General features: G+C 43.8%; 1 protein-coding gene across 1 annotated transcript in view; it reads right to left on the bottom strand.

Moving 5' to 3' along the window:
• The window catches only part of radil (Ras association and DIL domains), a 119,632-nt gene continuing 104,522 nt past the window's right edge, over window positions 1–15,110 (bottom strand). The window contains exons 11-15 of the mRNA XM_078240150.1: window positions 13,477–13,667; window positions 6,439–6,865; window positions 1,712–1,836; window positions 1,169–1,308; window positions 1–318 (exon numbers count right to left, since the gene is read on the bottom strand). Of these exons, the coding sequence (XP_078096276.1) occupies window positions 219–318; window positions 1,169–1,308; window positions 1,712–1,836; window positions 6,439–6,865; window positions 13,477–13,667 (983 nt within the window). The 3' untranslated portion in view covers window positions 1–218. The remainder of the gene's footprint in view (window positions 319–1,168; window positions 1,309–1,711; window positions 1,837–6,438; window positions 6,866–13,476; window positions 13,668–15,110) is intronic.

The following is a 15,110-nucleotide window of genomic DNA, read 5'->3' as shown; positions in this document are numbered from 1 at the left end:
TAACGCTGAACTTAGAAGGTGAAGCCGGGGCAGCTCTTAAACAGCCTGCCTGCCGTTTACCAATCACAATTTAATTTCAGAAGATGGATCTGAACAATGATCGCAGATGGACAGATCTGTGAGTGGTTGCTCGTCTCTTTTAGATGTGAAGGTATGAAGAGGACAAATAAACAAATGTTTAATGATTGCTGTCTGTTCTCTGGTTCGGTGAATGAGGATTAACAAGATGACGCACTGATCTTCTCAGCAATGAGGAAATCTGACTTGGCAACAAGAAATCTTGGTCTCTCGCCCGCTGATCGGATCAGGTTAACTGCACTGCAATCAGAAGGAAGAAATTAGCACATCGCAGTTAGGAACCCTGAATTATCAACTTGTGCTCAGCTAAAGGCTAACCCTGGTATTAGGAATGTAAGTCGGATCTGAAAATGCACAATGCAGCAATGACACCCTGTGAGTGCAGTGTGTAACTTTGTGGAGTGCTGATGACTTGTTGGTACCCAAGATTTTAGTAGCCACCTTGGGATCATTCACACACCAACTTGTAGTATCACTAAATTCAGGTCCTATGCTATAAACAGCCTGTCCTAATGTGTCTTTTGGAATAGTATTTAAAAATGAAATCTCAACCCACTTCCAAATGATTTAAAAATAAGCAACAGTTATCAGTTTTAACTTCTAACTCATTACCAAATGCAATTTTGGTTATTTTTTTAAAATTTGTGAAAATTTGCCATGGGACTGTATCTCAAAGTGGAGAATCTAAAGAAGACCTGTTACTGTTCCAATATTTCTTCAGCTTTTCATTTTGAAGTGTGGTATGTGCTTTATGTGTGTGTAAGTGTGGTATGTGTAGGGGTGTGTTTGTGTGGTGTGTGTAAGTGAGGTGCGTGTTTGTGTCTGTGTGGTGTGTGTTTAATTTGTGTGTTCACAGGAGGAATCCAATAACACAAACTAAAACCACTCCCAGTTTCAGTTCACAGTAATATCTCTGAGGAAGGTATTAAGACTTTATTTTGTAGCGAGCTAGAGTTTATTTCTGGTGGGAAAGGGAGAATCAGTAAGAGAGGTGGAAGGTGCCCTAATGGGAGTGGATTTGCGGAGGGATGGGTGGAGGAAAATGCTTCTATTTCATGACAGCAGAAATAAATGAAAGCTCAGTGATTACCTGTCATAGTCTGCTCCGATTAAGCTGGCTCCATTTACAGCCAGGATTCTGTCCCCAATCCCCAGTCTTCCATCACAGGCTGCAGGGCTGTCAGGTAATAGGGTTCTGATATAGATCCCAGGGGAATTTAAGGTTGTATGCTGCAAAGGAGATGGGCGTAAGGATAGAAAAGGCATCAGACCTGTTTCTGCTCAGCACAGTGGTTAGTGAGTCAAGTATTTTCCAATACTGGAACTCAAACTTAGACCCATGAGGCACCAAAACAAGAATCACAACTGCTGAGTTTAATATAGCCAGGATTTATGTAAAAAAAAAGATGGTTCACTTCATGCTGCACAAGCCACACTTAATGCTGAAATAAATAGCATGGGAAATTCTGAGTGTTGCATCGTGTGAGATTACAGATATTTCTGTCAGCTCATTGAAGAAATATTGCAAACTGTTAAGAGTTAATTATATGTCATACACTTTGATTATTGTAACATTATTTATTGGTGGATATAAATACTACTTATTGATTAATATACGGTTCATCTCACTCACCAGTCCATCTATCAGTCCCATTCCTAAACCAATGGGCCCCCTCTCCAGCTCCACCACAAACACGCATGGATCATCTCCTGAACTCAGGCTGGAAGATGTCGGCGTTGATAAGTCATAGGTTCCTCCTGTTTAAAATCAAATGTAAGGATTCACCTGGTATTATTATGCAAAGTTCATATCCTTATATATAAAATGGTCATCATTTGACTTTGGTAAAAATGCATAAATTGCTTGGGATTAAATTTTCACCTACACTGGATTAAAACTCTGAACAGCACTGTGGCACAGTGGTTAGCACTGCTGCCTCATAGCGCTAGGGATCTGGGTTCGATTCCCGGCTTGGGTCACTGTCGGTGTGGTGTTTGCACAATCTCCCTGTGTCTACATGGATTTCCTCCGGGTGCTCTGTTTCCTCCCACACTCCAAAGATGTGCGGGTTGGGTGGATTGACCATGCTAAATTGACCCTTAGTGTCGGGGGGAATCGCTAGGGTAAATGCATGGGGTTATGGGGATAGAGCCTGGGTGGGATTGTGGTTGGTGTAAACTCGATGGGCCAAATGGCCTCCTTTTGCACTGTAAGATCCTATGATTCTATGAATTTGAACCAAACTACAGACATACTGGACCAAAACAACAAGGCAGCCAAAGAAGAGTAGCAGACAGATGGTACTCTTTCAACACAGTGATGACCTGGTTGGAATACTGCACATATCCAGAACTCAGGTCTGTATATGAAGAGGACCAATAAAGATAAGCAAAGACCTTGAAAGGACCTACCTGTTTAAAGTTGAAGGTTACTACTTTCATTGATGTTTTTTTAAAAAATTGATCATATTTACTATATAACCATAGTGATTCTAAAAACATATATTTTCAATCCTTTTTTTATGCTTCAGAAACATTGTACTATTTTAATGGAAAGTAGCATATTTTTATTCATTTGAGAGATGTGGGATTCGCTGGCTAGACCAGCATTTATTGCCCATCCTTAATTGCCCTTGGGAAGGTGGTGGTGAGCTGCCTTCTTGAACCACTCCAAGATTTTGACCCAATGGCAGTGAAGGAACGCCGATATATTTCGAAGTCAGGGTGGTGAGTGGCCTGGAGGGGAACTTGCAGATGGTGCTGCTGCCCTTGTCCTGGATGGTAGCGGTTATGGGTTTGGAAGGTGCTGCCTAAGGAGCCTTGGCAAGTCCCTGCAGTGCATCTTGTAGATGGTACACGTGGCTGCCACTGTGTGCGGTGGTGGAGGGAGTGAATGTTTGTGGAAGGGATAGCAATCAAGCAGGCTGCCTTTTCCTGGTGTCAAACTTCTTGTGTTGTTGGAGCTGCACTCATCCTGACATTCAGAGACATTCCTGACTTGTCCCTTGTAGATGGTGGACAGGCTTTGGGGAGTCAGGAGATGAGTTACAAACCACAGGATTCATACTGTCTTACCTGCTCTTATAGCCACAGTATTTATATGGCTGGTCCAGTTCAGTTTCTGGTCAATGGTAACATCCAGAATGTTGATAGTGGGGTATCCATTGATGGTGACGCCATTGAATGTCAAACTGTGATGGTCAGATTCTCTCTTCTTGGAGATGGTCATTGCCTGGCACTTAGGTGATGCAAATGTTACTTGCCACTTGTCAGGTAAAGCCTTGATATTGTCCAGGTCTTGCTGCATCTGAACATGGACCACTTTAGTATCTGAGGAGTCGTGAATGGTGCCAAACATTGTGCAATCAGCAACGAACATCCCCACTTCTGACCGTATGATGGAAGGTCATTGATGAAGCAGCTGAAGATGGTTGGGCCTAGGACACTACCCTGTGGCCCACCTGCGGTGATGTCCTGGAGCTGAGATAACTGACCTCCAACAACTATAACATCATCCTTTGTGCCAGGTTTGACTCCAATCATTGGATAGTTTTCCCCCAATTTGCAATGACTCTAGTTTTGTTAGAGCTCCTTAATACTACATTTAGTCAAATTCTGCCTTGATGTCAATGGTAGTCATTGAGTTTAGGATGAATGCATCAGAATTACGCCCAATTGTTCCTAACCGCAATGTTTACACAAAGGAGAACCTGGGAGCACTTAGCTGCTTTGAAGTTGTCATGAAAGGAAAGATCAACAAATAAAGCTGACTGATTGCTGCCTAAAAACCATTAGGCTGTCAATCAAAGGTGAATTAAAAGGACTGGACTGAAATTGAATGGAAACAAATGCTTTCAAAGGGTTTGAAAGGATTTCAAAGGCTTTGAGCTTTCTATGAAGGCTCAGAGACTTGAAATAAATGCTGTGTTGAAAGAATGAGGCCAAGTGAGCAGCTGTGAAGAAGGGAATTCCCCCTATGAAAGTGACTGATTTCTGTCAGTCAGAGGACTTGAAAGGTTCTTCTCACACCTGCAGCTTCTTAAAGAGAGACAGGGGAATGCCTTCTGCAGAATGGAGTGCTGCTGGGATTTGGAAGTTTGCCAGGCGTCCAAGTGGCATGGAGTTTAAAGTGACCAGCCTTTTTCAGTTAACAGACCAGAATGATGACTTTGATCAGAGAGGGTCAACCCACAGCACGTGGACTACAGCGAGTCAAGAAGGCAGCTCACCGCCACCTTCTCAAGGGCAACTAGGGAGGGGCAATAAATGCTGGCCGGCCAGCGACGTCCATGTCCCACGAATGAATAATCAACATTCTGGATGTCCAAGGCCATCCCCACAGTATTTATATGGCTGGTCCAGTTCAGTTTCTGGTCAATGGTAACATCCCCACACCCCCACTTCTTGCCTTCAAACAACCACGCAACCTCAAACAGACCATTGTCCGCAGCAAACTACCCAGCCTTCAGGAGAACAGTGACCACGACACCACACAACCCTGCCACAGCAACCTCTGCAAGACGTGCCGGATCATCGACACGGATGCCATCATCTCACGTGAGAACACCATCTACCAGGTACACGGTACCTACTCTTGCAACTCGGCCAATGTTGTCTACCTGATACGCTGCAGGAAAGGATGTCCCGAGGCATGGTACATTGGGGAAACCATGCAGACGCTACGACAACGGATGAATGAACACCGCTCGACAATCACCAGGCAAAACTGTTCTCTTCCTGTGGGGGGAGCACTTCAGCAGTCACGGGCATTCAGCCTTGGATCTTCAGGTAAGCGTTCTCCAAGGCGGCCTTCACGACACACGACAGCGCAGAGTCGCTGAGCAGAAACTGATAGCCAAGTTCCGCACACATGAGGACGGCCTAAACCGGGATGTTGGATTTATGTCACATTATCAGTAACCCCCACAGCTTGCCTCCTGGGCTTGTAGAATCTCACTAGCTGTTCTGTCTGGAGACAATACACATCTCTTTAACCTGTGTTGAATGCTCCCTCCACCCACATTATCTGTACCTTTAAGACATGGCTGGCTGTAGAGATTTGCATTCTAATTAGTATTCTGTAACTTGATTTCTGTGTCTGTGCACTGTTGGAGAACAGATATCCACCCCATCTGACGAAGGAGCTGTGCTCCAAAAGCTTATGGTATTTGCTACCAAATAAACCTGTTGGACTTTAACCTGGTGTTGTGAGACTTCTTACTGTGCTTACCCCAGTCCAAAGCCGGCATCTCCACATCATGGTGTCCATCAGACAGATACTGAGATTCTTTATCTACATCCTGCTTGGTCACATCTGATAGCCTTCAGTGTTATATTACTGTAGGTTTATCGGTGCTAAGTAGTCGGTGAGAGCTTGACATAATTTGAAAACAAAAGAGCCAGAAAATTAATATTTAGGGATTGTCCATCAGAGACTCTGGGAGGTGCAATTAGAGGACACAGTCGATAATCTGAGAATACTAAATCTATTCTTCATGGCTTTCCCATGTCATCTCCATCACAGAAGTCCTCGAGGTAGCCAACATCCCCGGCATGTATGCCATACTGAGCTAGCAGCGCCTGAGATGGCTTGGACATGTGAACCGCATAGAGGATGGCAGGATCCCCAGTGATGTACTGTACAACGAGCTTACCACCAGTGCCAGACCTACTTGCCATCATCCCTTCACTTCAAAGAGGTCTGCAAATCTGACAATGAAGCCCTGTGACATGGACCATAAGTGTTGGGAGCAAGTTGCTAGCGATCACCAGAGCTGGTGGACACAGTGAAAGTGGGAGTGAAAAGAGGCAAAGAGAAGAGCAGTTAGCTAGACAAGAGACAACACCACAAACAGACAGCCAGACACTGCCAAACCAGTCGGTGGCACACTGGCACACATCCGTTATCTTTGAGACAGGAAGGCCAAGAAGAAGAAATACATTTATTATTGGTCTTCTGCAAGAGTCAATTGGGGAGATTCTGAATTTCAATTTTATAGGAGTAATATTCAGTTCAGCAAGTCACGGTGGATAATGTAAAACTCCTTCTGTTAAGATGTGTAAGTATTGTGAACTCTAGTACTGGAGATCTAGAGACCAATAATATGATTTATATTCTTTATTGGCATTCTTGCTGGATGTTTGGGCAGTTCAGTTTAATTTTGACTAAACCTCAATCCACATATTTCAGATGTTTAATTCGACCTCTCAGATTTTTCTTGGCTGACTCTGCAGTGTTGAATTTTGTTGGCTAGTTAGAATGACCTGGGCAATCCTATATTTTGTGGTTTAGTGCTAATCATTTTGACCATCAGCAGAGTAACAAAAACATTCCTAAAACTTCATATTCCTGACAGTTACCTTCCCCCTCATGGGATCCATTCCTGCAGATGTTGTTTTTCCAGCTGTTTGATGCATGTCTACCACCTCCATTGGTTTGTGCACAGTCAATGTGTGCAAGGTCAGAGTTCAAAGGTGTGTTTGGAGGAGTTAACAGGCAGGAAGGGTCTAATGGCTGCACGCTTTGCCCTGGGAACCTGTGCCTTCCCAGAGTATTTTGTAGCTGTAGGTTATGTAGCTTTTCCTTAAGTTCATGGCAAGAATTAAAATCTCTGTGTGATCCGTTGACCCAGGAAGTGCTCGAGCTTCTACCGTCTGTCTCTGTGTCAAAATTACCATTAAGGTGATTGCTTCGGTCTGATTGCTGATTCGGAGTCTTGTGACTGGAAAGTGTGTTTGAATTGCCTGAAGACAGTTGGTGACAGCTGTGAGAAACTGGAAATTCAGTCTGTAAGAAATACAAATTGGAAAAAATAAAGCTCCCTGGCACCAGTCCATACAAAATCTTATAGAAACTGTAGAATACAGACCTGGGTGGCGACCTAGCCCCAACACAAAGGAATGAAGAACGTTGGCACATTCAGGTCAATTCGCAAATAACGACAAACAATGAACTAATGAGAGGTTAATTCTGAAAGTCACCTTCACAACGCAAAAGGCAATGTTATCTGTAACCTGCTTCTACAATCATTTTTTTTGTTAAATTATGTCCTTCAAATGGAAAATATTATCACAAGAACTATTCATTATATGACCCCGATTCAGTTTTGCCCAGGTCATGAAATCCCTTCATCCCAAGCAGTATCACTTTGAATGTGATTACACACATTAAAGTAATTAATGAGTCAATCAAATCCATAAAAATTAACATTGTTTACACTCAAAGCAGCGCTTTTCAGCAGTGGGTGGAAGCTTAGCCTCTTTACAACCTGGTTTCTCTTGCAGGAAATAACTTAAGTTTATGAGGTGATTCGTTGGACAGAGGAGATTATAGGAGAAGTTGATTTTTCTTTTAATTGTGAAGGGACAGAACAGAAGGGATAGGAACCAGCTGTTTCTAGAAGGTAAGGGATCTAGACCGAGGGAATATAAATACAAAATTAAATGTAAAAGATTTAGACAGAGGAGAGATTTTTTTTGACACAGAAGAATGTGGAATACATTGCCAGAGTTCCTGATTGAAGCAAAGACCATGTCAACTTTTAAGAAAAGGCTAATTAAAGTGGTTGAAGGAAAGAGAGTTAAAGGGCTTTGGGAACAGTGCAACATTAGGGATGAGGATTACTGCTCATGTGGAAGATGGACTGGTTGGGCTGAAAGATTTGCTTCTATGTAATAACTAAGTTAGCAATGAATTGAGCCAATTCAAAAGCTGATGGGATCCTAAAGATGCAGTTAGACTGTCACCTTTTTTAATGCAAATAGTTTCTGGTGTGCATCAGCACAGAGGTGGCAATGCATGTCAAGAAACAAGTGCTTCAAATGTGACTTCAAATCACTTGACATGAGCAGCACGTAATGGCCATGGAACACTGTGCAGTGAATTAGGTACAATACTTAAAACAAGAACACAACAACGAGGTCAGCTGCTTTTGAGATTCCCATATGGATATTTAAATCACCGACAAATAGAAGAATACAGAATGTTTACTGAGGCTCTGGTTGCTAAGATTTGGGAAGAACCAGTAAGGATATGCAGAGCCAAACTTCACCGATCAGAAAACTTTGCAGTTCAATTCCTGTCAAAAGATATTCCATTTCCTTTTGGCAGAAATGCCTTGCGATCTAGAAATCTGCCTCCTTCAATCCCTCTCTTCTTCAACCCCTTAAACAATTCTTCTTTATTTTTTATTTTATTTTAATTTATTTATTAGTGACCCAAGCTGGGAATCGAACCTTATTCTCCAGCGATGTGAGGCAGCAGTGCTAACCACTGTGCCACCGTGCTGTCCTTTACTCACTAGAAACTGATGTTCATTTGATTTTTAAATGACCTGATGTAATATGAGTGTGCTTCCACACAGCACTCCCAGCGGGATTGGGAAAGATTCTTTCCTTGAAATGTAAATCAGGAGGCATCTGGGATTCTCTGTTTTCACATGTGCAAGTATGTACTTGAAAGAAGCTTGTATTGTCGGGATTTTCTCCCACCTCAGTTTGCCCATGAATTACAATTAGATCCATGTCTCTGAGCTCTGTACCTTGAGTGATGAAATTAATATTTGAGAAACGTTAGAATGACTGTTGCTGGTGTGATCTCTTGCACTGCCTTTCCAACCACTATTCAAATTTTAATGCCTGTAGCAGGCAAAAAGAGCAAAATAATCTGGCTAATTTCAGGAGGAAATTGTGAAATTCTCCCAGTTCCATTACGCAAATGTGCAAGCTCTGGGTTGCCCTGATGCAGCGTTAGCTAAACTTATTCAACCCACACGCCAGATATTCCTCAATGTCCCCCATACTCAGACTTACCAAGTCCCTTAAAGGACTGTAATGTAACAATATTTATGGTACATAATCCTAACAGTCTGTTTTGTAATCCTCTGAAAATGTTTAAATAATTCTCAACATCATTGTTTACATATGTCTGCCCTCTCGACCTACTAACACTTCCCATCTTGAGCACCATCCAAAAATACTTCTAAATTGTAGTTGCAGAGGATTTTCTCAGACTATCATCACATTTCCCCCACATTTGTTTTCTTCAGAATGATTGACTCCAAGTCTTGGAAGTCATAAGTAAGACATTCGGCGATTATCCTGAATTGGGACTAAGCGCCCACGCCAGCGGGAACACCGGAGTGTTCGCTGCCAGCGTCTGTCAGGTGGGATTCTCCACCATGGGACAGTGCTGAGATCAGCCTCTTGTCCCAAGCCCAACGTCCAAAACCCTTCGTGGCCCCTTCCTCTGCAGCCTGGCTGTGGCAGAGGGCACATGGGCACTGGACATATCTCCTTGACTCCCTTTGGGGTCCAATATGCCAGGTCCACGATTGTCAGGACCTGTACCAAAGCCCGGCTGGTGCAAATCCCGCTGGGGAGGCGGGTGAATAGCGGGAGGGAATTGAATACTTTAAGCTGCTAATTTGAATTTGGATATTTATTGGGTTCCTGCTCACTCTGGCTGGGAACCTGATCTGGGCCGGTGTGGTGCGCCAGCAGCATTGTGATGAATTCAGTATCTGGCGCAAAACCTCTTTTTTGCCTGACGCCTGATTCTCTGGGTCAACGCGATTCCCACCGGGAGCTAGTGGACCCGGGAATCCCGGTCAAGGTAAGATACTCCTACAGTCTCAATATCCCAACTAATGTGGGGATCAAACTGGCTGCAGTATTTCAAAGTAAAAACCTATAGCCAAATACTTTGTATTATCATGGCCTAGCATTGTGTCTGATCAATGATTGTCCCCATTCTTAGCCTACAATATTATTTTTAACATACACAAATGCATAGAATAGTTAAGCTACAATTTGTCATGTCCAATGTACATAATAGGAGAGATGGTGGTGTAGTGGTAATGTCACTGGATTAGTAATCCAGAGGCACAGGCTAAAGTTCTGGGGAAAAGTAGTTCAAATCCCACCACGGTAGCTGGTGGAATTTCAGTTCAATTCACAAGCATCAGGGTTCCAAGTTCCCCACCACCGACCCCCCCCCCCCCCCCCCCCCCCGAGGCATTGGGACTCTTTCTTCAACCCCTCCTGCCCAATGGAGGAAGGCGAGCCCCCTTGGCACTGCCAGGGTGCAATGCCCAGCCTTATTCCTCAACCCTGGGGCCTCCAGGGATCTCTGCGTTCCCAGCATGGTAATAGCTTTTGAAAAGCAGTGGTGATTCACACTGATGTAATGTCATACCGCCAGGGAAGGAGGATACGTCATGGGCAGACGCTACGGCATCAAGACCATTAATTATATTAAAGTTTATTTAAATCTGTAGAAATCAGGTTGACAGCCTCACTAGGCGTGAACCTGAGTAGGTCACCGGCGGGGGTCTGGGAGGATCTCAAACTGAATTCTTGCCGGCGCATTTATGGCTGCTCGTGAGATTTAGCAGCCATTATGGGATATGCACCTGTGGCTAATGGGGCCACAAGATTGCGCCGTAGATCTTTATAAAAAGCCAGTGTAGTGTAAAGGCTGAAATATTTAATATCTACTGGATAGTTAGATAATCTATCCCCATGCCAGATCATTTTCCTGTAGAATATTGAAATGTTAAAGCTTTAGCAAACTATTTAAGTATTAAAAGGGTAAGGGGGGAGTCTAATTTGCTCATTCGTAGCCAAATATCACCTCAGTTCAATATCCAAACAGAAGTAAATGACTTGAGTTCTGGCACGGATTCTGAGACCTTTCTGAATAAAGTCTATTATCTTCTGATTGTTCCTTTTTCAGAAGAATGTTCCTGCAAAAGTATAATCTCATTGGGCCAAGTTCGTGTGGAAAACGAGCTGCATCTTTCCTTAGCTATTATTTTTAATTGTCTGAGTTCCGGTTATTGATGCAAGGACAAATATCCTTTTCTGTCAGCAGTGTGATTTAACTGTAGGACACACAAACTTGGAATGTTCAATGAGAGAAGAGACGAGGACGTGGAGAATACTCTTCAGCTGTCATTGTCCCATGCAAAGGTAATGAGCCCTGCATAATTGAGTTCTATAATGAGATTTAATGCACGGCTTTACAACACATATAACTACAGCTAAATGCTTAGTTATCAGTTTGGACCGGTAGCTGGAGCTTGGCTTCAAGCAAAGTCACTTGCTTAGAAAACATAAAAATGGGGGGAAACTCAGCGGGGGCGATTCTCCCAAAAAATTCTAAGTGCGGAATTGGTGGGAAAAACGGTGTAATTCACAATTGTTTTTTCAGTGGGAATTCAGACTCTAATCTCCCACACTCTGCACTGCAGGGGTCACAATCGTGAATATCATTAAAAACTCGGGGGTCGGGGCCTATTCACACCAGAGTCTGACAGTCTCGGGCCTCTGTGCATGCGCAGTGGTCCCGATCTGTCAGCCTGCAGTTTGCTGGCCAGCTCGATCACTGGCCAGCTCGGGACCCCCGCAGAGCTGCCCCCCCACAGCCCGATCGCGGCCCCCACAAGCATTCCCGGGCCAGCCCTGACATCCCCCCTTCCCATCACAGCAATCTCCAGCCTCCCCCGCACCTACCCCCACCCCGGCACATCGCCCACCCCGATCGCTCGCCTCCCTCCAGCCCCGACTGATCCCCATGCAGAGTGGCAGCGGGACTACCTCACCACCACCAATCGCCCCAGGCCCTGCCTGCATTCGGCCCTGCCCCCTTGGCACTGCCTGTGGCCGGTAGGCAGTGCCAAGGTGCCCCCTAGGCATGGGCACCTTGCCCCTTGGGCAGTGCCAGGGGTACAGGCTGGCACTGCCAGGCTGCCCATGCCCAGGAGGCACCGCCCCCCTACCACCCAACCCTTAGGGGGGGCCCCATATTGCCCCCCTTCACTCCAGCAGGGTCTCCTGCTAGTTCCGCTACTCTAAACCCAGCTGGAGTGAAATTCTCCTGGCGGGATGGGAGATGCTATCGGGCCCTGAGAATTCAGTCCTGAGCCCGATAATGACATTTAAATTACATTACAAATAGATTAAAGTCACTTACCTGGTCTTCCTGTCGGTTTCCCGCATGGTCCCGACCGCGCCTGCTCTCCGGTGGTGGGAGATGCACATGCATCGGGAACGCATGAGCGAATCGGCGCATGCGCGCATCTCCGAACCCAACCCACCAAATATTTAGCGGGTCGCAATGGGAGAATCGTCCCCCAGCATGTCTGGCAGCATTACTTTTCTAAAAGACATACAGTCTCGAAATGTTAACTCTGTGTTTCTCTCTCCACCGATGCTGCCAGACCTGCTGAGTTTTTCCAGTGTTTTTATTTCAGCTCTCCAGCATCCACAGTATTCTGCTTTTAATTTACCTGTTTGTACTGCTTGGCTGAAATTCTAAGTGTACAGGAAAAAAGCTCTGTGCCCAGCAGTTAGATTTTCAATGTCTAGACAGTGAATATGCTGGAATATGTTTTGGCTTTGTTTAAATATTTTAAATTAATTGCAGATAGGTTTACAAAGGTTTTCACAGTAACTTCATTGCAGTGTTAATGTAAGCCTACTTGTAGCACTAATAAATAAATTAAAACTAAACTAAAACTAAAGTCCTCAACATTCCCATAGAGGACTCGGTTTGACACCACACTGGATTTATACTCCATACAATGTCAAACCAAAGTGGTGAGAGATTTCAGGGTATTTCAATCCAATTCTAAAGTGGTTCAGACGCTGTCTGGATTTACATTGCAAGTGTCTAAATGGTGCAGAAACTGATGTCAGCATTGTAGTCATGGGTGGCACAGTGGTTAGCACTGCTGCCTCACAGCGCCAGGGACCCGGGTTCAATTTCCGGCTTGGGTCACTGTCTGTGCGGAGTCTGCAGCTTCTCCCCGTGTCTGCGTGGGTTTCCTCCGGGTGCTCCGGTTTCCTCCCACAGTCCGAAAGACATGCTGGTTAGGTGCATTGGCCATACTAAATTCTCCCTCAGTGTACCCGAGCAGGCGCTGGAGAGTGGTAACTAGGAGATTTTACAGTGACTTCATTGCAGTGTTAATGTAAGCCTACAACAGAAACAGAAAATGCCGGAAAATCTCAGCAGGTCTGACACATCTATGGGGAGAGAGTAGAATCAGCGTTTCGAGTCCAGATGACCCTTCGCAGAGCTAAGAGCAAAGAGAATCAGCAGAGATTTATACTATGAGGGTGGGGGGATGTCCCATTCCAGCACAAAACGTTGGCTCTATTCTCTCCCCACAGATGCTGTCAGACCTCCTGAACTTTTGTTTCATTTCCAGCATCCGTAGTATTTTGCTTTTATTTTAATGTAAGCCTACTTGTGACACTAATAAATGAACTTAAACTAGTCACATCCTCTGGAAAAACTAATTTGGAGAATTTACGAAAATCCAAGAGAAATTCTTACTTGGGATTTTGCAGTGTGTAATGCTCTTTGGAATGAAAGACAGTAATTTTGTTTACCTGTAACTCTTCACTTATGGAATATCCATTGGTTAGCTGGAATTTGGTGCGTAGGCTCCAAAGGAAGTGGCGTATATACAGTAAATGTCTGTACATGTTGTCATCTATGGTCACTGCTTCCAGATCCACCTTAAAGTTGCTTGTGGGCAGCACTATTGGAGGATATTTATCAAAACTCAACAGAATGTCCTCTGTCAAACAGAAAATATATGGGAGCTTGTCAGACATAGGAGAGTACAATTAAATCCTGTTATGTATTGCCTATCTGCAATTTGTGAATAGCATCCATTTTCTTCCATTTGATCCATTTTTTCATTGACCTTCTCCTGACGGTGTTGGAGCAACTTAGCTGAATTTGGGAAATGTTCCAATATTGCTGTGCTAAGCTAATGAAATATGAATTAAAACCTACTAACACAAGTACTGCTCTATTTTGCCACACACTGAATACGAAAAGAATACCTGACATAGAATAGCCATAAAGCAAGACTGAAACAAACACAGTTTGAGGTGATTATAAAGTCTGCTATTCGTCAGAAACTATTAATATGTAAGATTATTGCTAGCAACTATTTGTTTTGTAAAATGGTTGTACTATTAGGGCAAGTCAAATTACTGCATAATTTCTTATCCTATGTATGTATATATTCTATTAGCCTGCTTTGAACGTGTTTTCAATAAATCATGACACAAATATATTTATTTTTATAGTTTTTACAATTATTTATAGGCACTTGTTCCTTGCTATGGTAGCACAGTATAATCTTGAACAACTGCGAAAAAGATGTAAGGCTTATAATAATCACTTTTTATCTTCCATTCTTTTAAAAACAATGGGCGGAATGTTACGGCCATTCATGCTGGCCGGATTTTCCCATCCTGCTGCAGTGAACAGAGATTTGGCTGGGTGCCAAATTCTCCAACTTTGCTGCAGCGGGAGTGTGGCATGAATGGCCAGTAAGATCACACCTATAGCTTCTGCAAAAAAGTTCTGTTTAGAGTCATAGAGGTTTACAGCATGGAAACAGGCCCTTCGGCCCAACTTGTCCATGCTGCCCTTTTTTTTAAAAACCTCTAAGCTAAACCCAATTGCCTGCATTTGGCCCATATCCCTCTATACCCATTGTACCCTTGTAACTATCTAAATGCTTTTTAAAAGATAAAATTGTACCCGCCTCTACTACTACCTCTGGCAACTTGTTCCAGACACTCACCACCCTCTGTGTGAAACAATTGCCCCTCTGGACACTTTTGTATCTCTCCCCTCTCACCTTAAACCTATGCCCTCTAGTTTTAGACTCCCCTACCTTTGGGAAAAGATATTGACTATCTACCTTGTCTATGCCCCTCATTATTTTATAGACCTCTATAAGGTCACCCCTCAGCCTCCTATGCTCCAGAGAAAAAAGTCCCAGTCTATTCAGCCTCTCCTTATAACTCAATCCATTAAGTCCTGGTAGCATCCTAGTAAATCTATTCTGCACTCTTTCTAGTTTAATAATATCCTTTCTATAATGGGGTGACCAGAATTGCACACAATATTCCAAATGTGGCCTTACCAATGTCTTGCACAACTTCAACAAGACGTCCCAACTCCTGTATTCAATGTTCTGACCGATGAAACCAAGCATGCC

The sequence above is a fragment of the Mustelus asterias genome, chromosome 23, assembly GCF_964213995.1.
Source record: "Mustelus asterias chromosome 23, sMusAst1.hap1.1, whole genome shotgun sequence".
In the NCBI taxonomy this organism is placed as follows: domain Eukaryota; kingdom Metazoa; phylum Chordata; class Chondrichthyes; order Carcharhiniformes; family Triakidae; genus Mustelus; species Mustelus asterias.
The sequence above is the reverse complement of the archived record's forward strand: the minus strand, read 5'-3'. Positions and strand labels throughout refer to the sequence as shown.